The 27,240-nt window shown below is 34.8% G+C and overlaps 2 protein-coding genes across 4 annotated transcripts in view; one reads left to right on the top strand and one right to left on the bottom strand.

Annotated features, from left to right (window-relative positions):
- LOC138329366 (uncharacterized) overlaps window positions 1-6,092 on the top strand; it is a 61,924-nt gene extending 55,832 nt beyond the window's left edge. For both annotated transcript variants that reach the window (XM_069276307.1, XM_069276306.1), the window contains one exon: window positions 304-6,092. In XM_069276307.1, coding sequence (XP_069132408.1) covers window positions 304-581 — 278 coding nt within the window. In that variant the 3' untranslated portion in view covers window positions 582-6,092. The remainder of the gene's footprint in view (window positions 1-303) is intronic.
- Window positions 1,507-27,220, bottom strand: LOC138329368 (retinol dehydrogenase 7-like). Of its 2 annotated transcripts, XR_011209449.1 has the most exons (7): window positions 26,791-27,220; window positions 25,271-25,397; window positions 14,544-14,629; window positions 11,814-11,996; window positions 10,685-10,822; window positions 2,502-8,258; window positions 1,507-2,448 (listed from the first exon to the last, which is right to left on the bottom strand). XR_011209449.1 is itself a non-coding variant. In XM_069276310.1 (6 exons), the coding sequence occupies exons 1-6, from the start codon at window positions 27,158-27,160 to the stop codon at window positions 7,924-7,926; spliced, it is 1,239 nt and encodes a 412-aa protein (XP_069132411.1). In that variant the 5' UTR covers window positions 27,161-27,220; the 3' UTR covers window positions 1,507-7,923. The 2 variants fall into 2 exon arrangements, 1 of the variants encoding a protein (XP_069132411.1); XM_069276310.1 differs by having other exon boundaries at window positions 1,507-8,258.
- Between the last annotated feature and the right edge of the window lie 20 nt (window positions 27,221-27,240).

The raw sequence follows: 27,240 nt of genomic DNA, 5'->3' as shown, positions 1-27,240 counted from the left end.
TTTATACTTTTTATTTCGCGATTAACCTATGAAAATATGGCAGTATTTTTGAGTATATCATTGTGCATATTTTATTACCAACTAAGAGGATTACGTAAGGTCCTAAAAGACGAATACTTGACGAGACTGTGGTATATTCGTGTTGTAAAAGTATATGAATTTTAATGAAATTTTCGTCCGTAGTGCCTTGATTGTAAGACATAAAGTAAACATATCATTTGTATTAGCAAGAATTATAATTTTGTACAAAATGTTTATTTTCTAGCAATTGATGTTATCATACCTTTGGTATGTTTATTGCAGGAGACAAATTCGAGACCATTGTATTGACTGGAAATATGCTGAGAGTGCTTTGGACGGATGTGTTTGCCGAAACAAACGACATCCATTACTACGAGGTATCGGCGGGGACATACGGAGGTGCGGACATCGTACAGTGGCAGTACACAACCAGCGACTACTTAGAACTTCACATCCCAGATAAAATAGCCAATGAGGAAGCAGTATTAATACACGTGATCGTCAAGGCCGTGGAGCGCAGTGGTGTCTTCACTACCTGTAAAACAAACTTGTATTTTTGATAGATGTATGCTCATTGGCTCCTTGGCAACAACAACAAAATTGCTTCTGAAAATGAATATGTACTGATCACTCGCACGACTGTGTCTTCTCATTTAATCACTCAATTACCATATATGGAAGCGTGGAAATTTGTCGTTAAAACTACCATAGCTTTGTCATCAAGATTTACTGACATGACTTTATGAAACAAATATCATTCAAATAAAATGTTGAACTTTGAACTTGAAAGTGGATAATGCGATTATTTTCTTAGGCAAAGATTAATTTTACCTTACGATTACAGTTGTGAACAACTACAACACTCCGTGATATTGAAAATTGTCTTTTCATCCCAAGACTAATATACGGAAATACGCCTGCTGCTTACAAGGGCACCTCATCAACAAGGATTTACGTGGTAATTGACTTCACGTCAACAAGATCTATCTATTTTCCACTTTGAAAGCTAATAATGCAATGACAGTTTTTGCTTTATAATGAATTTTGTGATCATTCGGGTACGACTACATATGATTCCATTGTAGTTCTTAATTGTTTACAGAAATCCTCCCATTATTTCATGACGTTTGTTGTCTTGCTTCTCCTATCGAGTTGTTTTGTTTTTGCCTTGACCCATACTATGACGACTTGCCAAATCCTTCGTTATGACATAAAAGCTCAAAATTTTCATTTATTTTGGAAAAGATGGAAAAATACTAAAATTAGAATTAGAAAATGAATCATTTTAGGATTTTTTTTTCTGGCGTCAGATAACATAGTCATTGGTATACGATTACGATACGGGTAATTTCTACTGGATTTTGGGAACGATTGAATATTTCTTGCTAGTATGGTAAAGTGTGTGGTAGATTCGACTTTGCTTTTACTATTTCGACATTTTCTTGTAAATTTGTTGATATGTAACAAGAAATAACAATATGGTAATCGATCACAAAAATAATTTATTCTCTTGGCTGATAATTATACATGCGGAATAGAATCACTAATGAAGTTACGATAACTAAAATTCCATATACAAAACAGAAGAAAAAAAAACCAAAACAAAAATACTTTACTACATATAATCTCAACGAAAACAGCGAAGTTATAATAAAACAAAAATTGCACTGATAGTTTCTATACTACGTTAACTACAACAGATCGTTAATTAATTATATGCTAAAGTTTTGTGTATTGCATTGATAATCGAAGCAAAATACTTTGCTTATGTAAAAGTGAAATATCTATCAAATCAATATTCATCCACACCGATATTAGTATTAATGGGGAAAAAACCAATCCGTGCCAACCTTTTATTTTTGAATAAAAAATCCGTTACTGTATGTTATATGTTATAATCCATACATGACTGACGATTTCGGAAAATACCAACATTTTATCATGCAGTTATCATTGATATTGATGGAATGTATTTGTGATAAATTATGTACTAACGGGAAATAACTGTTTTAGAAAATAAGTGCTTACGTGCACCATCATAAACTGACCTAATTGAGTCAATGTTTAATTGTCGAAAACAAATTGAAAAATAAAATATTGCTAACATCTCTCAGCTTAAATATTTAAATGCTTAAATGCGTCAGTTATGACTTAGAATATTGGCATACGTCTTGAAACGCTGGAAATATTTGCTTTATAAAATATTGCGGTTCATGCGTTACTTTGTGGCCACATAGGCTAGACAGTCCGCAGGAACGGAAAGTGAATGAATAGTTCAAATCTACAAACATTTCATGTGTAAACTTGATGAAGATTCCAACAAACCTGAGAAAATCGTAAACTTATTATTAGTGAAGCTTGAATTCGAATCACTGATTATACAAATTAAATGAATCTTAATTAATAAGATATTATAGAATGTCATACCTATCGGGATAATCAAAGCAGGACGTTTCTACCAGAGATTGTCACATAAGAACATAGTTATAGTAGATTTCATGGTGAACCTATAACTTTCCCGCTCAATTGCAGATGGCACAACATTAAGACCTCACGAGGGAAAGTAAAGCTGACCTCACGAGGGATAGTAAAGCTAACTTTTGTTATCAACTATTACAAGCTGTATAAAACCATCTGTCCGCGGTTGTACGTTACAAGTAATAACCGAAGTCATAAACTGATGATTTGATCAAATTATAATTATCACAACAAGAGTAAGCACCTGTTTAATTAGTGATACCACTGATGGTGTATACATTCACGTGGAAAACTTAAATAAACGACGTCCTCGTGAAGGATTAAACTGTTTCTTTGATTATCAGCCTGCATTAAGCAATGTGAATCTTACAAACTTTAACACTACCAGCTAAAGACTATCAAAACTATCCTTTTATACACAGGTGGTTACTATATACAGGTGGTTTCTGGCAAGTTATACAGATCACAATGGCACCAATGTCCTCAAAAAAGCATAAAAGCAACCAACACCACATAAGTACTCAATAACGTTATCCTCAGATCTTCATTCAATATCACCATCCCCAGTACTTCATTCAATATCGCCATCCCTAGTTCTTCATTCAATAACACCATCCCAAGTACTTCATTCAATATTGCCATTCCCAGTACTTCGTTCAATAACATATTTCTAAGTACATTATCGACGAAGTAGTTTCTTATAATAGTCATATACAACAATATTCAAATCTATTCTGATATTAACAGTAATTTAACCCAATGTCCTACTAAACAAAATTTTACCAAATTTATATTCCTCCCACTAAACTCTTTATGAAACAATGATCCGTTTTGAGCGTAGTCCTGCGTCCATATATATACAAATCTTATAATCATTATACATCTGTATCAACGAAACTTTGAAGCTATGGTCATTATTACATCCCAAATTGCTTTGTATTTCTGTATTTTTACAAGTTTACTAAAATTTTAGACATTTTTAATTACTGTAATACAATGTATAACTTGTGCTTTTTTCAATATCTGAATAATACTGGACGCATAAGCTTTCAAAAATGTAAATACATAAATCATTAAATAAACCCCAATCCAATTTGATTACTGTAATCATTGAATAATACGCCCTAATCATTTTGATTACCATAATCATCAATTAATTAAAATATCAATAGCCTAACCAATTTCCTAAGTACTGACAGCATATCATATTGTAACTATTAAACAAAGTACATTGTATCAACAATATTAACAAATGTAATGGTAATTTCATGCCATACACACAATGATCTAAATTTATATTTGAAATTTGGTTTTGATACAAATAGTTTACCATATTAACCTCATAGTATGTGCAGAGAGGTAAAACTATAAACAATGACTACAATAACTAGTGAGCTTTTAGCAAGACAACAAAACAGCATTATAACACTTTGTAATGGTTACAGATTTCATATACATGCGAATAGTTTTTAACCATAAACATGTAGATACATATATCAACCATTTTATCACACATTGGATTTTCTATTATTTAAATAACAGCCTTTTACAAAGCAGTACCGTAAGAACTTGTGTTATTTGCGCACCAGTGTAATTTGCGCAGGTACTTTGGGGGGCTGAATATGCATGTATTTCATTTTTCCTACAGCAAAATGTTTGATGTCATGCAACTATATATATGTTTGACGTTTCATTATTTATTTCTTCATTCTTAACATTTTCTACAGTGAAATCTCTAGGGTGGTGAAAATGATATAACACTAACAGATATTGGTAGTAAATTCTAATATCCAAGGTCAAGTTTGGCTTGAATCATTTATTGTTAAACTGTTTAAGATATTATTGTCATCCATAAATTGTTCTTTGTAGTCGCTAACTCCTATGACTATGTTTTATAACATTTTACTAATTAAATTAAATGTTTTTAATTTTCTTCTTTTAAATTCAATGTTTATCTATTTGACATTTCAATATGTATATCTATGAAATTAAGATCTTCATGTATTAAAATCATAGTTCATCTTACACTACTGAAACAATTGCACTTCTGGTTTACTGTGATATGCATGTACAAAAAAAATAGAACTTGATGTATATATCAGGCAGACATTACTATGACTTACCAATGAAGTGGATGATGACACCAGCAGTATCAAACTGTGCTACACCAAATTATATAAATTGTTTGTTAGAAATAACACTAAAGTTCAGATACTGTAACCATAGATATCATTTCCCAAACAGTTGTCAATCACAGATGAATTTTAACAAATGATCCACCTGTTGGCCATACACCGGGCACATGGAAATAAAAGATATCTAAGTAAAAATTATTGTGAATTTAATTCATTGGATATTCAATTTTCCTTTTGTTTGAAGATCCTCAAGAGGTCAAAGCATTGTGAAAAGAGAGAGTCACATGGATATTATTGTCAGTTTTCAAAAAATATTTGTAGTACGACATTTTTGTTGTTGTTCAACTTTTGATTTTTTTTCTCATCTCAAATTATTGTAATTCTTAAGTGTTCACACACGAGTATATTTACAAAGAAAATGCAATAAACCCCTACATGATTACGTATTTACACAAATTTGATTCCCAGATTTAATACACAATACGGTTCTAAAAGAAAGTGACATAAAATGACTGCTAGAATGATCTAAATTAGTAAAGGTTGAAATCCTAATAATGACAATGTTAGTACCACTTTTAAAATGATTAATATGTTGTCATGGTAACTGTGGTGACTAACTATTTGATGATGCAATAGGACGTGCTTTCACAACACTAAAATGACTTTGTTTTCAGAGGGAGATGTTTGAATTTAAATTAACATTCTGAAAAAAAATCCAGAAGTATTAAATCATTTAAATTATCAGTAATTTGACAATTCTGCTTCACTTCCAACAAAGAAATCCAAATTTCGAAAATATATTTCAGATAAACAATCGTGAAGAAATTATCAGATCTTGAAATGAAAAAATATTAAAAATATTAACAGATCTTAATCCTTATATGTAACTAATTAATATGTAATAATGACCACAATTATTATTCATAATTGAAGTCCTAATCTTGAACATTTGACAGTGATAATGGCCACAATATCAGGGATATGTAGAGCACCATAAAGGTGAGTTTTCGTCAATACATATAGGATCTTACATGACTGTTCATTTTATATGAGATTTTATGAAACTTAAGAAGTTTTTGTTTTTGCGAGCCATGGGGAGCAAAAATCAAATCTTTGAGACAAGTTTCATAAAATCTCACATGAAATGAACATAAGTTTGAGATATTTTTTAACACAACTACAACAACCTAGCTACACTTAGAGGAATTTCAAGATCAAAATGTGCTGTAAAAATCAGGTGGAGGCTGCCATTTTGTCATGACTTCTTTAAATCTTGACGTCACATCTTTGTAACATCAGTAAACAATGCTATGACGTCATGATAATGCTACAAAGGATGGTCTAACTTGGCAGTTCGGAGGATACATGGTGTTTTCTTCAAACTTGATTACCTTGATTTACATATATATAATTCATGTATACTATATTTGGTATAATGTAATAAAGTATGTGACATCATGTAATGGTATTTCACTCAAACAAGTGTTTAAATTGTATTTGTATGTTTAAATAATGCAGCTTATAGGATTCTTTAAGCTGAATTTGAGTAGCCTAGTGCGGCCAATGTTTCATACGCTACCATATGGTATATAATTCATTGTTTGCAGACGTAACTATGAATTTCCAACCAATGAAAAAGCGCTCTAGGTTACACTACACTAGTGTCATAAGCAAAAATATTACATGGGCAAAGTCACTGAATTAGGCGGATTATATAATAAAGTTATAATTGTTATATGAAACAAGGTCATGTATCTGAATCTTGTATTTATACGATACATGAAGTATAGGATAACAACAATGTTTCCAAAAATCAGAAAGCTAGCACTTCTACAAGATATTGCATGGTATATCCTTGTATAAATATTATCCATTTTTACTTCTTGCATTGTTTAGAATATGCCATTGGTTAAGTTAAACTAGGGCAAAAGTGTATAAAATATCATGTGATTTAGAGCAGAGGGCGGGTAAATGGTAAGTTACCAATAATAAGAGAAGGCTATTTAAGCATGGCACATGCATACAAAGAAGTTCTGAATTTCAAATTAATATGTTGCATTTTAATTTATATTATTTTAAAACCGAATTATATAGATATCAATTTCAACTCAATGATTCTTAGTTCATCATCCAGCTTTAAATTTAGAAATTATAAATGGATCTACCAGAGGTATACTTATGAAATCAAATTTGAAGCTTGCAACCTCAAACAAGACTTCAAATTCAGAATTTCATCCATGGATGGATGTTTTGATGGATCACCTTACTATCATATCAAATAAACTCTGAGGTTCCCCTACCACAAACCATGAAGTGGTAGAGTTTAACAGGACTACCGCAAAACCATTTCTTTAAAAAAAAAGATTACACATTTGCAATGAATTATATTCCTAAAAGGAGGCAGATTTACTTAAGTTTTACACACTTTTCTGTATTCTACTAGTGAAATCGAAATGGCTGGCTAGATTAAAACTATCTAAACCATGTCATCAATTAACTAAAATCAACAACTGTTTGTATAGCTTTGATAACTGACAAATAAAGAGTATGGTTGTACAAATCCCACCAATGAAGTCCAAATTTAATACATCTATTTTTTTTTTTAATTTTTAAACTATTTGTAAGTAAAATTGCTTAAATGCTTTGTTTAGTGATAATGCAACAGTATATTTTTATTACCTTGTAATCCTTTTCAAGCATCTATATGCTTTAGATCCATAGCTGCAAGATGTAGGATATTGATTCAACATATGATGGAAGTGGTTACAGGGATTAATTTACAGTAGTTAAGAAACTTGTAAAGAATATTTCCAAATAATTTTAACTGGAATGTTGATAACAACAATATCCCTCAATCTTAGAATAAAAGCAGATTTAATGAAGAAAACAAGGGAAAATAACTTTGTATATTGATTCAATCAACTTTGGGTTAAAATGAATAAAAAAATATTTAAAAAATTTTTTACTTTGAAAGATATTTTCACTAGAAGTTTTCATGCTTTGAAAGTAATTTAGTTAACATATAACTAATTAATATCCCCCCAAAACAAAAACAAACAAAAAACATCAATATAATAGTTTTTTAACAAAGGAAAAAGAAAAAAAAGTAAAATATAACTAATTTATATAACCGGTGGATTAGACTTGAAACAGAATTTCTTCATAAATTAAAAGACATAATATACAATCTTAAACACAGATAGCACACAATATAGCACATATAAATATTAGCACATGTATTAAATCAGATCCTTTAGCTGAAATGATTGGGTGAATACCCATCAACCGTTCAGCTGAGAGTTGCAGGGCGGGCATCTAAAGGCATGATCCCGATGACAGACGACACTTTATCAGCCACCCACACAGGTAACAAGGGGTAAACCATTGTCAGTAAGTCTGCTCCCGTCCCACACGGATAGCGAGCACGGGGACGCTTTGATAGAAGTCCACTGCGCATTGCCCTGATGACTGGCGTTAGGTCGTCAGGATAACGTGTGGCGCCGGCCACAATACTGTTATACACTGTGTCCAGGTATAGTTGTCCGTAGGTATGGCGAGCACTCTCGTCCATAGATTCCCATACCTCTTCCTTCCTGCTCTTTATATTGTGTTCTTTCATATTCTCTGTAATTATAAGGTTAGTGAAATTAAAACACTAATGTATCACTCATTTGTGGCATTTCAATTCCTGTATCACAAATTTACACTAGTACAAATTACATTGGATATTGAAATAGATTTATTCCAAACACTAATGAAGTCAAAAGGGTTATCTGTTTCTGGAGCATACATGGGAGGGAGGAGTTGGGTAAAAAAAACCACATTAGTTAAAATGATTACTATGCTACATGATTTTGATATGAAGACACAAAGTAGCTCAACTCTCTTACTGTAGATAGTACGTACCTGTATAAAATCCTGTGGGTTCTATCACAGCCACATGTACCCCCCCACTTCTCTCTTACTGTAGATAGTACGTACCTGTATAAAATCCTGTGGGTTCTATCACAGCCACATGTACCCTTCACTTCTTCTCTCTTACTGTAGATAGTACGTACCTGTATAAAATCCAGTAGGTTCTATCACAGCCATATGTACCCCCCACTTCTTCTCTTTTACTGTAGATAGTACGTACCTGTATAAAATCCTGTGGGTTCTATCACAGCCACATGTACCCCCCACTTCTTCTCTCTTTCTCAAGATGGTATACCTGTATAAAATCCTGTGGGTTCTATTACAGCCACATGTACCCCCCACTTCTTCTCTCTTACTGTAAATAGTACGTACCTGTATAAAATCCTGTAGGTTCTATCACAGCCACATGTACCCCCCACTTCTTCTCTTTTACTGTAGATAGTACGTACCTGTATAAAATCCTGTGGGTTCTATCACAGCCACATGTACCCCCCACTTCTTCTCTCTTTCTCAAGATGGTATGTACCTGTATAAAATCCTGTGGGTTCTATTACAGCCACATGTACCCCCCACTTCTTCTCTCTTACTGTAGATAGTACGTACCTGTATAAAATCCTGTGGGTTCTATCACAGCCACATGTACCCCCTACTTCTTCTCTCTTACTGTAGATAGTACGTACCTGTATAAAATCCTGTGGGTTCTATCACAGCCACATGTACCCCCCACTTCTTCTCTCTTACTGTAGATAGTACGTACCTGTATAAAATCCTGTGGGTTCTATGACAGCCACATGACCTCCACTTCTTCTCTCTTACTCTATATAGTACGTACCTGTATAAAATCCTGTGGGTTCTATCACAGCCACATGACCCCCATGTCTTCTCTCTTACTGTAGATAGTACGTACCTGTACAAAATCCTGTGGGTTCTATCACAGCCACATGTACCACCCACTTCTTCTCTCTTACTGTAAAGAGTACATACCTGTATAAAATCCTGTGGGTTCTATCACAGCCACATGTACCCCCCACTTCTTCTCTCTTACTGTAAAGAGTACATACCTGTATAAAATCCTGTGGGTTCTATCACAGCCACATGTACCCCCCACTTCTTCTCTCTTACTGTAGATAGTACGTACCTGTATAAAATCCTGTGGGTTCTATGACAGCCACATGACCCCCACTTCTTCTCTCTTACTCTATATAGTACGTACCTGTTTAAAATCCTGTGGGTTCTATCACAGCCACATGTACCCCCCATTTCTTCTCTCTTACTGTAAAGAGTACATACCTGTATAAAATCCTGTGGGTTCTATCACAGCCACATGTACCACCCACTTCTTCTCTCTTACTGTAGATAGTACATACCTGTATAAAATCCTGTGGGTTCTATCACACTCACATGTACCTCCCACTTCTTCTCTCTTACTCTAGATAGTACGTACCTGTATAAAATCCTGTGGGTTCTATCACAGCCACATGTACTCCCCACTTCTTCTCTCTTAATGTAGATAGTACGTACCTGTATAAAATCCTGTGGGTTCTATCACAGCCACATATACCCCCCACTTCTTCTCTCTTACTTTAGATAGTATGTACCTGTATAAAATCCTGTGGGTTCTATCACAGCCACATGTACCATCCACTTCTTATCTCTTACTGTAGATAGTATGTACCTGTATAAAATCCTGTGGGTTCTATCACAGCCACAAATACCCCTCATTTCTTCTCTCTTACTTTAGATAGTACGTACCTGTATAAAATCCTGTGGGTTCTATCACAGCCACATGTACCCCCACTTCTTCTCTCTTACTGTAGATAGTACGTACCTGTATAAAATCCTGTGGGTTCTATCACAGCCACATGTACCCCCCACTTCTTCTCTCTTACTCTAGATAGTACGTACCTGTATAAAATCCTGTGGGTTCTATCACAGCCACAAGTACCCCTCATTTCTTCTCCCTTACTGTAGATAGTACGTACCTGTATAAAATCCTGTAGGTTCTATCACAGCCACATGTACCCCTCACTTCTTCTCTCTTACTGTAGATAGTACGTACCTGTATGAAATCCTGTGGGTTCTATCACACCCACATGTACCCCCACTTCTTCTCTCTTGCTGTAGACAGTACGTACCTGTATAAAATCCTGTGGGTTCTATCACAGCCACATGTACCCCCCACTTCTTCATCTCCTGCCTAAGCGTGTCGGTGAAGGCCACAAGTCCATGTTTAGATACACTGTATGCACCGTTCCCCGCCATGGTTATTCTACCTGTCATCAGATAAATATTTTCTTATAAATTTTATAATTAGGAATTATCTGTGTCAAAGATGCCCATGTCACATACAATATCAAAATTTACCAAGCTTTTAACAGCACAAAAATTTACCAACTTTTTACATTATCACAATTTACTAAGCTTTTTCACAGTTTCAAAATTTACCAAGCTTTTAACAGTATCAAAATTTACCAAGCTTTTTACAGTGTCAAAATTTACCAAGATTTTTACAGTATCAAAAATTTATCAAGCTTGTTACAATATCAAAATTTACCAAGCATTTTACAGTATCAAAATTTACCAAGCCAAATACAGTATCAAACTTTACTATGCCACATACAGTATCAAAATTGCCAAGCTTTCTACAGTATCAAAATTTACCAAGCTTTCTACAGTATCAAAATTTACCAAGTCACATACAGTATAAAACTTTGCTAAGCTACATACAGTATCAAAATTGACCAAGCTTTTTACAGTATCAAAATTTACCAAGCTTTCTACAGTATCAAAATTTACCAAGCCACATACAGTATCAAACTTTGCTAAGCTACATACAGTATCAAAATTGACCAAGCTTTTTACAGTATCAAAATTTACCAAGCTTTCTACAGTATCAAAATTGACCAAGCTTTTTACAGTATCAAAATTTACCAAGCTTTTTACAGTATCAAAATTTGCCAAGCCACCACATACAGTATCAAAATTTACCAAGCTTTCTACAGTATCAAAATTTACCAAGCTTTTTGCAATATCAAATTTACCAAGCCACTTACAGTATCAAAATATTAGTTTATCTAGGTTTTTATTGCTGTTTTGTTATTCATAATATGAAAATGTTACATCTCTAGATTTAGATCATAAAGAAGAATTTCTATGTGCCTTTGTCTAGAGCTTTAATTACTAGCCTTTAAATTTCAAATTTTAACTCTTGTTATTTCTTTCATCAGAAGTGGTAACGTTCATTAAATAATGAATAGTACTTACCTAAAAGACTTGAAACGTTAACAATCCTTCCCTTTGACCTGCGTATCAGAGGCAGTAAAGCTTTGGTGAGACGAATCGTGCCAAACAAGTTGATGTCTAAGACTTTACGAAACAAGGCGTCTGATGTCATCTCAATCTCGGAGAAATACCATACACCAGCATTGTTTACCAGACCCCAGAGACCTGGAAATTACGACGACATATCTTTGTAATAAACAACTTAAAGGCAATCAACAAAACACTGTAAAAAGAAAAGGACTTTTGCTCCGAATTTTGATTTTGCAATTAATTTCACAGATTTTTTGTGTCATAATCACATTGTAATCAAACGAGTACACCAGTTTAAAATCTAGAACAGGCAAATCTATTTCCAGTAAGAGCAAATCGACAAATTGTCAGAGAAGATATTCTATTTTTGCATATTACAGAGTTAGCCCCGTTGCGGGTAGGTATGGTATCCATTATGAAATCATTATTTAGTGGGCAAAATTTCATGTCATTTTCATCTGAATTGTATGAGATTACGCTCGCACACACATAATGTAGATCACAATCAATACCTACCCGCAAGGGCAAGATAACTCTTTTACATGCATGCAGAAAAGCCACAAGTACCCATGCCAGTGCTTTCACACATATGTGTACCATTCAATGATGAAGCAAATGTCATAGAATATACACAATACAAAATGTAAAGTCAATACTCAGGCAGTTTGATATACAGAAGGCTTAGGCATAATAGGTATTGTTCCATAATAGGCATTACTACTTGATACACAGAAGATAAACAAAACAAGAGGCCTTCTTGGCCTGTATTGCTCACCTGGTTATTGTAATGACAAGTGATTATCTGATTACAGGTTCATTGTTTCTTTTCTGAAGGAATTCAAGATTTACCTCAAATTTCCCTATTAGGAGCCAACATTTTTACAAACTCTTCCCCTTCCCCCAAGGATGCATCTGGCCAAATTTGGTTATATTCCATGCAGAACTCTATGACTAGAAGTGATTTAAAGGATTTACCTCTATTTCCCCTATTGGGCCCGGCCACTCTTGCCCCCTGGGGATCAGAGCAAAAATTTATACAAACTCTGTTCCCTTTCTCCCAAGGATGTTTCTAGCCAAATTTGGTTACATTCCATGCAGAACTCTATGACTAGTAGCAATTTAAAGGATTTACCTCTATTTCCCCATTGGATCCCGCCCCTTCTGCCTCCTGGGGGTTAGAGCCTAAATTTATACAAACTCTGTTCCCCTTCCCCAAGGATGTTTCCAACCAAATTTGGTTACATTCCATGCAGAACTCTATGACTAGCAGCAATTTAAAGGATTTACCTCTATTTCCCTATTTGGCCCTGCCCTTCCTGCCCCTGGGGGTCAGATCCAAAATTTATACAAACTCTGTTCCCCTTCCCCTAATGAAGTTTTTGGCCAAATTTGGTTACATTCAATGCAGAACTCTATGACTAGTAGCGATTCAAAGTATTTACTTCTATTTCCCCTATTGGGCACCGCCCCTCCTGCCCCTAGGGGGTCAGAGCCAAAATTTATACAAACTCTGTTACTCTTACTTAAAAGATGTTTCTGGCCAACTTTTTTAAAGGATTTACCTCTATATCCCCATTGGATCCCGCCCCTTCTGCCTCCTGGGGGTTAGAGCCTAAATTTATACAAACTCTGTTCCCCTTCCCCAAGGATGTTTCCGACCAAATTTGGTTACTTTTCATGCAGAACTCTATGACAAGTAGTGATTTAAAGAATTTACCTCTATTTCCCCTATTGGGTCCCGCCCTTCCTGCCCCCCGGGGGGTCAGATCCAAAATTTATACAAACTCTGTTCCCCTTCCCCCAATGATCTTTTTGGCCAAATTTGGTTACATTCCATGCAGAACTCTATGACTAGTAGCAATTCAAAGGATTTACTTCTATTTCCCCTATTGGGCACCGCCTCTCCTGCCCCTTGGGGGGTCAGAGCCAAAAAATGTATACAAACTCTATTCCCCTCACCTCAAGGATGTTTCTGGCCAAATCTGGTTACATTCCATGCAGAACTCTATGACTAGTAGTGATTTAAAGGATTTACCTCTATTTCCCTTATTGGGCCCTGCCCCTCCTGCCCCCGGAGAGTCAAAGCCAAAATTTATACAAACTCTGTTCCCCTTCCCCCAAGGATATTTCTGGCCAAATTTGGTTACATTCCATGTAGAACTGTATGACTAGTAGCAATTTAAAGGATTTACCTATATTTCCCCTTTTGGGCCCCTCCCCTCCAGGCTGCCCCTTGGGGGTCAGAGCCAAAATTTATACAAACTCTGTTCCCCTTCCCCAAATTGCAAGGATGTTTCTGACCAAATTTGGTTACATTCCATGAAAAACTCTATGATAGTAGCGATTTAAAGGAAATGTTGACGGACGGACGGACGCCAGACGCCGTGCCATGACATAAGCTCAAGCTAAAAACTAGGAATATGTCTGTTAGACTTTAAGTGCTCGCTAACTACTTCCTAAAACCTAATTTTCCAAAATGATATGCATCTACATGTGTAAGGCTTCTGCGTTGAGATATTAAAGAAAACATAAGACGAGAGTAAGCTCGCCCTAAAAATCATTTTGTGCAACATTGATACCAATATACATTATTGAGTATACTTATAATAATGCATTGTGTAATTTTTAACTCTATTTGTAGAGCTAAGTCATGTTATGTGTAAAGTAGACTTTAATACTTACCATCCTCTCCCTCATGCACCTGTATAAAATCCACAACATCCTCCACTTGTTTGGTGTTGGTAACATCTAGCTGTAGGACACATACTCTGAAACAACAGCAACATCTCTATAAACAACAACATCATCTCTATAAACAACAACATCATCTCTATAAAAATATCACCATATCACTTCTATGAACAACATCATTTCTATAAACAACAACATCATCTCTATAAAAACAACATCATCTCTATAAACAATAAAATCATCACTATAAACAACATCATCACTATAAACAACAACATCATCTCTATAAACAACAACATCATCTCTATAAACAACAACATCATCTCTATAAACAACAACATCATCTCTATAAACAACAACATCATCTCTATAAACAATAAAATCATCACTATAAACATCATCTCTATAAACAACAACTTCATCTCTATAAACAACAACTTCATCACTGTAAACAATAACATCATCTCTATAAACAATAACATCATCTCTATAAACAATAACATCATCACTATAAACAGCATCATAAATATAAACAACAACATCATCTCTATAAACAACATCATCACTATAAACAATAACATCATCTCTATAAACTACAAAACAACAACTTCATCTCTATAAAACAACAAACATCATCTCTATAAACAACAACATCATCTCTATAAACAACAACTTCATCTCTGTAAACAACAACTTCATCTCTATAAACAACAACTTCATCTCTATAAACAACAACATCATCTCTATAAACAACAACATCATCTCTATAAACAACAACTTCATCTCTATAAACAACAACTTCATCTCTATAAACAACAACATCATCTCTATAAACAACAACTTCATCTCTATAAACAATAACATCATCTCTATAAACAACAACATCATCTCTATAAACAACAACATCATCTCTATAAACAACAACATCATCTCTATAAACAACAACATCATCTCTATAAACAACAACATCATCTCTATAAACAACAACATCATCACTATAAACAACATCATCACTTAAACAACACATCATCTATATAAACAACAACATCATCATATAAACAACAACATCCTCTATAAACAACATCATCACTATAAACAACAACATCATCTCTATAAACAACAACATCATCTCTATAAACAACAACATCATCTCTATAAACAACAACATCATCTCTATAAAAAAACATCATCTCTATAAACAACAACATCATCTCTATAAAAAAAACATCATCACTATAAACAACAAAATCATCATCAACTATAAAACAACATCATTATAAACAACAATATAAACAACAACTATCCTATAAAACAAACATCACTCTATAAACAACATCATCATCTCTATAAACAATAACATCATCACTATAAACAATAACATCATCTCTATAAAACAACAACATCATCTCTATAAACAACAACATCATCTCTATAAACAACAACATCATCTCTATAAACAACAACTTCATCTCTATAAACAACAACATCATCTCTATAAACAATAACATCATCTCTATAAACAACAACATCATCACTATAAACAACAACATCATCTCTATAAACAACAACATCATCTCTATAAACAACAACATCATCTCTATAAACAATAACATCATCTCTATAAACAACAACTTCATCTCTATAAACAACAACATCATCTCTATAAACAACAACATCATCTCTATAAACAACAACATCATCTCTATAAACAACAACTCATCTCTATAAACAACAACATCATCTCTATATAAACAACAACATCATCTCTATAAACAACAACATCATCTCTATAAACAACAACATCATCTCTATAAACAACAATCATCACTATAAACAACAACATCATCTCTATAAACAACAACTTCATCTCTATAAACAATAACATCATCTCTATAAACAACAACATCATCTCTATAAACAACAACATCATCTCTATAAACAACTCATCATATAAACAACATCACTCTATAAACAACAATCATCTATAAACAACAACATCATCTCTATAAACAACAACATCATCTCTATAAACAACAACATCATCTATAAACAAAACATCATCATAAAACAACATCATCAAAAAAACAATAACATCATCACTATAAACAACATCATCACTATAAACAATAACATCATCATCTATAAACAACAACATCATCTCATAAACAATAACATCATCTCACTATAAACAAAACATCATCTCTATAAACAACATATCTCTATAAACAAAACATCATCTCTATAAACAACAACATCATCTCTATAAACAACAACAATCTCTAAAAACAACAACATCATCTCTATAAACAACATCAACACTATAAACAATAACATCATCACTATAAACAACAACATCTCTATAAACAAAACATCATCTCTATAAACAACAACATCATCTCTATAAACAACAACATCATCTCTATAAACAATAACATCATCTCTATAAACAACAACATCATCTCTATAAACAACAACATCATCTCTATAAACAAACATCATCTCTATAAACAATAACATCATCACTATAAACAACAACATCTCTACTATAAAAAAACATCATCACTAAAAACAACATCATCTCTATAAACAACAACATCATCATCTATAAACAACAACATCATCTCTATAAACAACAACATCATCTCTATAAACAACAACATCATCTCTATAAACAACAACATCATCTCTATAAACAACAACATCATCTCTATAAACAACAACATCATCTCTATAAACAACAACATCATCTCTATAAACAACAACATCATCTCTATAAACAACAATCTCTATCATCATCTATAAACAACAACATCATCTCTATAAACAACAACATCATCACTATAAACAATAACATCATCTCTATAAACAACAACATCATCTCTATAAACAACAACATCATCTCTATAAACAACAACATCATCTCTATAAACAACAACATCATCTCTATAAACAACAACATCATCTCTATAAACAACAACATCATCTCTATAAACAACAACATCATCTCTATAAACAACAATAACAATCATCACTAAAACAATAACATCATCACTATAAACAATAACATCATCACTATAAAAAATAACATCATCACTATAAAAACAAATAACATCATCATCTATAAAAACAATATCATCATCACTATAAACAATAACATCATCTCTATAAACAACATCATCTCTATAAACAACAACATCATCTCTATAAACAACAACATCATCTCTATAAACAACAACATCATCTCTATAAACAACAACATCATCTCTATAAACAACAACATCATCTCTATAAACAATAACATCATCTCTATAAACAACAACATCATCTCTATAAACAACAACATCATCTCTATAAACAACAACATCATCTCTATAAACAACAACATCATCTATAAAACAACAACATCATCACTATAAACAACATCATCATCTCTATAAACAACAACATCATCTCTATAAACAACAACATCATCTCTATAAACAACAACATCATCTCTATAAACAACAACATCATCTCTATAAACAACAACATCATCTCTATAAACAACAACATCATCTCTATAAACAACAACATCATCTCTATAAACAACAACATCATCTCTATAAACAACAACATCATCACTATAAACAAACATCATCTCTATAAACAACAACATCATCTCTATAAACAACAACATCATCTCTATAAACAATAACATCATCACTATAAACAACATCATCATCTCTATAAACAACAACACATCATCTCTATAAACAACAACATCATCTCTATAAACAATAACATCATCTCTATAAACAACATCATCTCTATAAACAACAACATCATCTCTATAAACAACAACATCATCACTCATAAACAACAACATCATCTCTATAAACAACATCATCTCTATAAACACAACATCATCTCTATAAACAACATCATCTCTATAAAACAACAACATCATCTCTATAAACAACATCATCATCTCTATAAACAACAACATCATCTCTATAAACAATATCATCTCTATAAACAACAACATCATCTCTATAAACAAACATCATCTCTATAAACAACAACATCATCTCTATAAACAACAACATCATCTCTATAAAAAACAACATCATCTCTATAAACAACAACATCATCATCTCTATAAACAACAACATCATCTCTATAAACAACAACATCATCTCTATAAAACAACCAAAACATCATCTCTATAAACAACATCATCTCTATAAACAACAACATCATCTCTATAAACAACAACATCATCTCTATAAACAACAACATCATCTCTATAAACAACAACATCATCTCTATAAACAACATCATCATCTCTATAAACAACAACATCATCTCTATAAACAACAACATCATCTCTATAAACAACAACATCATCTCTATAAACAACAACATCATCTCTATAAACAACAACATCATCTCTATAAACAACAACATCATCTCTATAAACAACAACATCATCTCTATAAACAATAACATCATCACTATAAACAACAACATCATCTCTATAAACAACAACATCATCTCTATAAACAACAACATCATCTCTATAAACAATAACATCATCTCTATAAACAACAACATCATCTCTATAAACAACAACATCATCTCTATAAACAACAACATCATCTCTATAAACAACAACATCATCTCTATAACATCTATAACAACAACATCAACATCTCTATAAACAACAACATCATCTCTATAAACAACAAATCATCTCTATAAACAACAATCATCTCTATAAACAACATCATCTCTATAAAAATCAACAACATCATCACTATAAACAACAACATCATCTCTATAAACAACAACATCACCTATAAACAACAACATCATCTCTATAAACAACAACATCATCACTATAAACAATAACATCATCTCTATAAACAAAACATCATCAATATAAACAACAACATCATCTATAAACAATACATCATCATCAACTATAAACAACAATATCATCATCTATAAACAACAACATCATCTCTATCATCATCTCTATAAACAACAACATCATCACTATAAACAACAACATCCTACATCATCACTATAAACAACAACATCATCACTATAAACAACAACATCATCACTATAAAACAACAACACATCATCTCTATAAACAACATCATCTCCATAAACAACAACATCATCTCTATAAACAATATCATTTCTATAAACAATATCATTTTTCTATAAACAACAACATCATCTCCATAAACAATATCATTTCTATAAACAACAACATCATCTCCATAAACAATATCATTTCTATAAACAACAACATCATCTCTATAAACAGCAACGTCATCTCTGTTAAGAACATTGTCTCTACAAACAAATTCCTAGAATTTACATCCTCCGCTTTCGTTAATCAAAGGCCCATAACTACGCCAAATAGGGTCCGATGAAAGTGCCAATTGATCTTGGCCAAGCCATATTGTATCAAGACATTTAACCATGTTACCAAGTTTCGAGATAATCCGGTAATATTTGCGAGAGTTATTGAACGCAAACTGTTGAGGCCATAATTCAGCCAAATAGGTTCCATCAAAGTCCTGATCACACTTGGCCAAGGCCCTGAGACATTTAATCAAGTTACTTTTAAAGTTTCCAGAAAATCTAGTAATATTTGCGAGAGTTATTGAACGGAAACTGTTTCAATTAGCATTTTTTGTAAATCAAAGGACCATAACTCATGCAGAGCAATCCTATGTGAGCCCATGGCACATTAAATCACGTGAATTAGTTACAAAAAAATCGCTTAAGATTTCTGGCAGTTATTGCATGGAAACCAAGCGTTACAGACAGACGTCAGACCAAAATTAATATCCCGTTTCGGTGAAAGTGGGAGATAATTCATCATATCTATAAACATCATCTCTATAAACAACATCAACCCCATAAACAACAACTGTCAACATCACCTCTATAAACAATAACATCATCTCTATAAAGAACAGCATCATCTCTATTTAGTCCGCTAAACCTGCCTACATTATTATGAAGTTCAAAATCCAGTAAATAAATTATACAAGTTTAATAACAAGAGGCCCAGAGGGCCTGTATCGCTCACCTGGTTTGTAATGCCAAGTAATGTTCTGAATACAGGTTCATTGTTTCTTTTCTGAAGGAATTTTAATATTAACCTCTAAATCCCCTATTGGGCCCCACCCCTCCCGCCCCCAGGGGTTCAGAGCCAAAATTTATACAAGTTCTGTTCCCTTCTTCCAAGGATGTTTATGGCCAAATTTGGTCACAATCCAAACAAAACTCTAGGACAAGAAGTGATTTATAGGATTTACCTCTATTTCCCCTATTGGGCCCCACCCGTCCTGCCCTCGGGGGGACAGAGTCAAAATTTATACGAGTTCTGTTCCCCTTCCCCCAAGGATGTTTGTGGCCAAATTTGGTTACAATCCATGCAGAACTCTATGACTAGTAGCGATTTAAAGGATTTACCTCTATTTCCCCTATTGGGCCCCGCCCCTCCTGCCCCCAGGGGTTCAGAGCCAAAATTTATACAAGTTCTGTTCCCCTTCCCCAAAGGATGTCTGTGGCCAAATTTGGTTACATTCCATTCAGAACTCTATGACTAGTAGCGATTTAAAGGATTTACCTCTATTACCCCTATTGGGCCCCGCCCCTCCTGCCCCTAGGGGGTCAGAGCCAAAATTTATACAAACTCTGTTACTCTTGGGGGACCAGAGTCAAAATTTACACAAGTTCTGTTCCCCTTCCCCCAAGGATGTTTGTGGCCAAATTTGGTTACATTCCATTCAGAACTCTATGACAAGTAGTGATTTAAAGGATTTACCTCTATTTCCCCTATTGGGCCCCGCCCCTCCTGCCCCTGGGGGATCAGAGCCAAAATTTATACAGTTCTGTTCCCCTTCCCCCAAGGATGTTTGTGGCCAAATTTGGTTACAATTCATGTAGAGCTCTAGGAGAAGTAGAGATTTAAAGGATTTACCTCTATTTCCCCTATTGGGCCCCCCCCCTCCTGCCCCCAGGGGGTCAGAGCCAAAATTTATACAAGTTCTGTTCCCCCTCCCCCAAGGATGTTTGTGGCAAAATTTGGTTACAATCCATGCAGAACTCTATGACTAGTAGCGATTTAAAGGATTTACCTCTATTTCCCCTATTGGGCCCCGCCCCTCCTGCCCCCGGGAGACCAGAGCCAAAATTTATACAAGTTCTGTTCCCCTTCCCCCAAGGATGTTTGTGGCCAAATTTGGTTACATTCCATTCAGAACTCTATGACTATTAGCGATTTAAAGGATTTACCTCTATTTCCCCTATTGGACCCCGCCCCTCCTTCCCCCTGGGGACCAGAGTCAAAATTTACAGATGTTCTGTTCCCCTTCCCCCAAGGATGTTTGTGGCCAAATTTGGTTACATTCCATTCAGAACTCTATGACTAGTAGCGATTTAAAGGATTTACCTCTATTTCCCCTATTGGCCCCACCCCTCCTGCCCCCAGGGGGTCAGAGCCAAAATTTATACAATGTCTGTTCCCCCTCCCCCAAGGATGTTTGTGGCCAAATTAGGTTACATTCCATTCAGAACTCTATGACTAGCAGCGATTTAAAGGATTTACCTCTATTACCCCTATTGGGCCCCACCCCTCCTGCCCCCGGGGGACCAGAGCCAAAATTTACACAAGTTCTGTTCCCCTTCCCCCAAGGATGTTTGTGGCCAAATTTGGTTACATTCCATTCAGAACTCTATGACAAGTAGTGATTTAAAGGATTTACCTCTATTTCCCCTATTGGGCCCCGCCCCTCCTGCCCCTGGGGGATCAGAGCCAAAATTTATACAGTTCTGTTCCCCTTCCCCCAAGGATGTTTGTGGCCAAATTTGGTTACAATTCATGTAGAGCTCTAGGACAAGTAGAGATTTAAAGGATTTACCTCTATTTCCCCTATTGGGCCCCGCCCCTCCTGCCCCCAGGGGGTCAGAGCCAAAATTTATACAAGTTCTGTTCCCCCTCCCCCAAGGATGTTTGTGGCAAAATTTGGTTACAATCCATGCAGAACTCTATGACTAGTAGCGATTTAAAGGATTTACCTCTATTTCCCCTATTGGGCCCCGCCCCTCCTGCCCCCGGGAGACCAGAGCCAAAATTTATACAAGTTCTGTTCCCCTTCCCCCAAGGATGTCTGTGGCCAAATTTGGTTACATTCCATTCAGAACTCTATGACTATTAGCGATTTAAAGGATTTACCTCTATTTCCCCTATTGGACCCCGCCCCTCCGTCCCCCTGGGGACCAGAGTCAAAATTTACAGATGTTCTGTTCCCCTTCCCCCAAGGATGTTTGTGGCCAAATTTGGTTACATTCCATTCAGAACTCTATGACTAGTAGCGATTTAAAGGATTTACCTCTATTTCCCCTATTGGCCCCACCCCTCCTGCCCCCAGGGGGTCAGAGCCAAAATTTATACAATGTCTGTTCCCCCTCCCCCAAGGATGTTTGTGGCCAAATTAGGTTACATTCCATTCAGAACTCTATGACTAGCAGCGATTTAAAGGATTTACCTCTATTACCCCTATTGGGCCCCACCCCTCCTGCCCCCGGGGGACCAGAGCCAAAATTTATACAAGTTCTGTTCCCCTTCCCCAAAGGATGTTTGTGGCCAAATTTGGTTATATTCCATTCAGAACTCTATGACTAGTAGCGATTTAAAGGATTTACCTCTATTTCGCCTATTGGGCCCCGCCCCTCCTGCCACCTGGGGACCAGAGTCAAAATTTACACAAGTTCTATTCCCCTTCCCCCAAGGATGTTTGTGGCCAAATTTGGTTACATTCCATTCAGAACTCTATGACTAGTAGCGATTTAAAGGATTGAAGTTCAAAATCCAGTAAATAAATTATACAAGTTTAATAACAAGAGGCCCAGAGGGCCTGTATCGCTCACCTGGTTTGTAATGCCAAGTAATGTTCTGAATACAGGTTCATTGTTTCTTTTCTGAAGGAATTTTAATATTAACCTCTAAATCCCCTATTGGGCCCCACCCCTCCCGCCCCCAGGGGTTCAGAGCCAAAATTTATACAAGTTCTGTTCCCTTCTTCCAAGGATGTTTATGGCCAAATTTGGTCACAATCCAAACAAAACTCTAGGACAAGAAGTGATTCGGGGGACCAGAGCCAAAATTTATAAAAGTTCTGTTCCCCTTCCCCAAAGGATGTTTGTGGCCAAATTTGGTTACATTCCATTCAGAGCTCTATGACAAGAAGCGATTTAAAGGATTTACCTCTATTACCCCTATTGGGCCCCGCCCCTCCTGCCCCCGGGGATCAGAGCCAAAATTTATACAAGTTCTGTTCCCCTTCCCCCAAGGATGTTTGTGGTCAAATTTGGTCACAATCCATGCAGAACTCTAGGACAAGTAGCGATTTATAGGATTTACCTCTATTTCCCCTATTGGGCCCAGCCCCTCCTGCCCCGGGGGGGACAGAGCCAAAATTTATACAAGTTCTGTTTCCCCTCCCCCAAGGATGTTTGTGGCCAAATTTGGTTACAATCCATGCAGAACTCTATGACTAGTAGCGATTTAAAGGAAATGTTGACGGACGGACGGACGGACGACGGACGCCGCGCCATGACATAAGCTCACCGGCCCTTCGGGCCAGGTGAGCTAAAAACATACCTATATAACTAAGTACATATACAAAAACAACAGCGTACTAAAACCTCCCATATTATTGAATATTAAGTTTATCTACAGGAATTTTCCTGGGCTGTAATTTTGATAATAGGAACCATGTATTCAAAAATGAATTTGTTTCTATAACGTTCAAAATTCAGTAACAAAATTCAAAAATAAAAAAAAAGTTTTACTTAAAACAAGAGATCCCAGAGGGCGCCCACCAAAGAATGATCTACGTCTGATAATAGAAGGAGAGATATTTTCTTGGCTTTTCAAAATTTTACTACATATTACTACATATGAAATTTGCGAAAGATCCTTACAGTACTTTCTGAGATATGTATATAACAAAAATCATTTAATTAAAATCCAAGATGGGTACCTGTCGGCCATCTTGTTGATGGATTGGTCCGAAAATGCCTTATGCACAACTAAGGTCCTAGGGGAACCTACATATAAAATTTGAGACTGATCGCTTTAATACTTTCTGAGAAATAGCGGTAACAAACTTCAATTATCATAATCAAAGATGGTACGTAGCCTGTAGGTCATTTTGTTCACTGATCAGTCCCAAAATATGAATGTAATATGTATAAGTAGGGACCTAAGGGAACCTGCACATGAAATTTGAGAATGATCCCTGCAGTACTTTCTGAGAAATAGCAGTAACAAACTTTAACTATCAAAATCCAAGATGGCAGCCTGGTCCCAAAATGCAATATGCACAACTAGGGCCCTAGGGGAACACAAATATCAAATTTGAGAAAGATCCCTTCAGCCCTTTCTGAGAAATAGCGGTAACAAGAAATGTTAACAGACGGAAGGACTGACCACTGACCACGGTAATAAGAAATGTTAACAGACGGAAGGACACCACTGACCACGGACCACGGAGGAAAAGTGATTTGAATAACCCACCACCAGATGATGATGGGCTAAAAAACAGGCGAAGTAACATAAAGGACTCTAGAAAAAGGCTTTAACAACAAAAAATTATACTGTACATGTGTGATTTAAAGCTTTGGTAACAAATGCACTTTTTGTATACCTTTCTGAACAGTTGTTGCGGAGAGCTATAGCTCCTGGTCCGTCAGCATTTAGACAAGTAGCATACACTCTCATACCAATACTGTCTAACTTCTTCACTAGTGCCATTCCAAATCCACTGTCACAACCTGTAAATTTATTAATATAAAGTGTAATATAATTCAAGACAAAGCCTATTTGAGGGAGCAGCAGCTGCAGTTGATCCATTATTTTACTTGTTGTGTGTTTAGTTTTTAAACTTTTACGAAATATTTGAATATATACATGTATATAGTTGTTATGAATATTAATGCATTTTATAATTAGATGACAAATAAATTTGAAAGGCTTTATCGTGTTGACGCTCTATCTTGTTTCATATACAAGTGAAGAAGAATATATACCTAGAATAAAATGGTACATTCAAACCTCGATGATTCAAACTCAGATGAATCATATTTCTCGCTGTATCAAACTTTTTGTGTGGTCCCGGATTTTTTCCCTATATAACATTACTAACTAACCCATGTATGAATTGAATTTTTATGAATCGAAGTTCTCGATGTATCAAACTTTTTTTCATGGACCATTTGTTATAGAATCATAGGTAGCTGACATTCGATGATTCGAACAAATTTTTTTTACCTGTACAGATCAGGTTTTCACCGATACCCCGCGGCATGCTGTCATACGTACCTACATGTAGCTGTCTCGCAACAGCCCTTCGCCGGACAAAAGGAATTATGACAGTTTATGTTGCTTGCTTGATATCATCAAGATAATTAATATCACAGATCAGGCCGATACCTGGTGCTTTGTTTTTACAAGCTGCATTATTAAATCATTAGTACAGCAAAGATGCAGTTAGTCATTTTTGATGTTCGCCGCCGTGTTGTTAATTATAATTATCATACTGGTACATTTAATTTGTCTTGCTTTTTTACTTCAAAGTTCCAACTTCCAAGGGTTATCAAGTGTGGTAAAATAGCTTCAAGTTTAATAAAGTCATAATATACTATCTGGCATAAATTATAATTGAGATTATATTTTTTTAATGAGATTATCAGAGTGCATATAATCTTGAAACTTTACTGCTCAGGAGTTAGCATATTGTGCATTTGATTTAGATTATAGCAAGTGATATTAAAGCAATATGGCATTTCAACTTGCCAACATGCATTCACTCCATAAATCAGGATTGAACTTCAAGTCTTCTATAATTCACTACATGTCTCTGTAAAGTACTGCGACAAGCATAAATTATTGAAGAAACCATATATCATTCATGATGATCATGAGTATACCAGTATATTCACAAAACAGAAAAAATATCGAATTATTCAAATTAATCCAAAATTGTCCTCAAATATCTATTAATAAAATGTGTAATATCTATTAATAAAATGTGTAATGTTCAAATATATCAAATCTTGATCAGGTAAATTGATAATACCATGCAATTAAGCGGACTATTCATATAACCGATATGTTAATAAGTGGAGTTTTTTTCCAGTGTGTATAGAGTATGGCACTTCATATTACCTGTGATCAAAACAGCCTTGTTTCCTACTGGTAAATGACTCGCGGGTAGTACAGAATAAATCAGCAGACAACATACAGCAAATGTCAATACACCTCCTGGACCTTTGATGAAAAACTGACATAAAGGTTCTCCAAGGAACAGTACAATCAAACTCAAAACAGATCTAAAACCAAATCTAAACTCGTGTGTCAAAAATTTGGATAATACTGCCATGGCAAACACAACAGTCACGCTGGAATATAAAACTGCATAAAATATGATATCATCGTCTATTTCGGTAAAATCCTCGGTGAGATCCATTGTCGTGTGTGGTATTTCCCGCAAGAAACCTGCTGCGATATCAACGAAATCAGTAAATACTTTATGCATCAATGCTGTAAACCATGTCCAACAACAGCCGCCATTTTTTATCCGACTCGACGAGTGAGATAAAACGACATATTTGATTG

This window comes from Argopecten irradians, chromosome 8, assembly GCF_041381155.1.
Source record: "Argopecten irradians isolate NY chromosome 8, Ai_NY, whole genome shotgun sequence".
In the NCBI taxonomy this organism is placed as follows: Eukaryota; Metazoa; Mollusca; class Bivalvia; order Pectinida; family Pectinidae; genus Argopecten; species Argopecten irradians.
The sequence above is the reverse complement of the archived record's forward strand: the minus strand, read 5'-3'. Positions and strand labels throughout refer to the sequence as shown.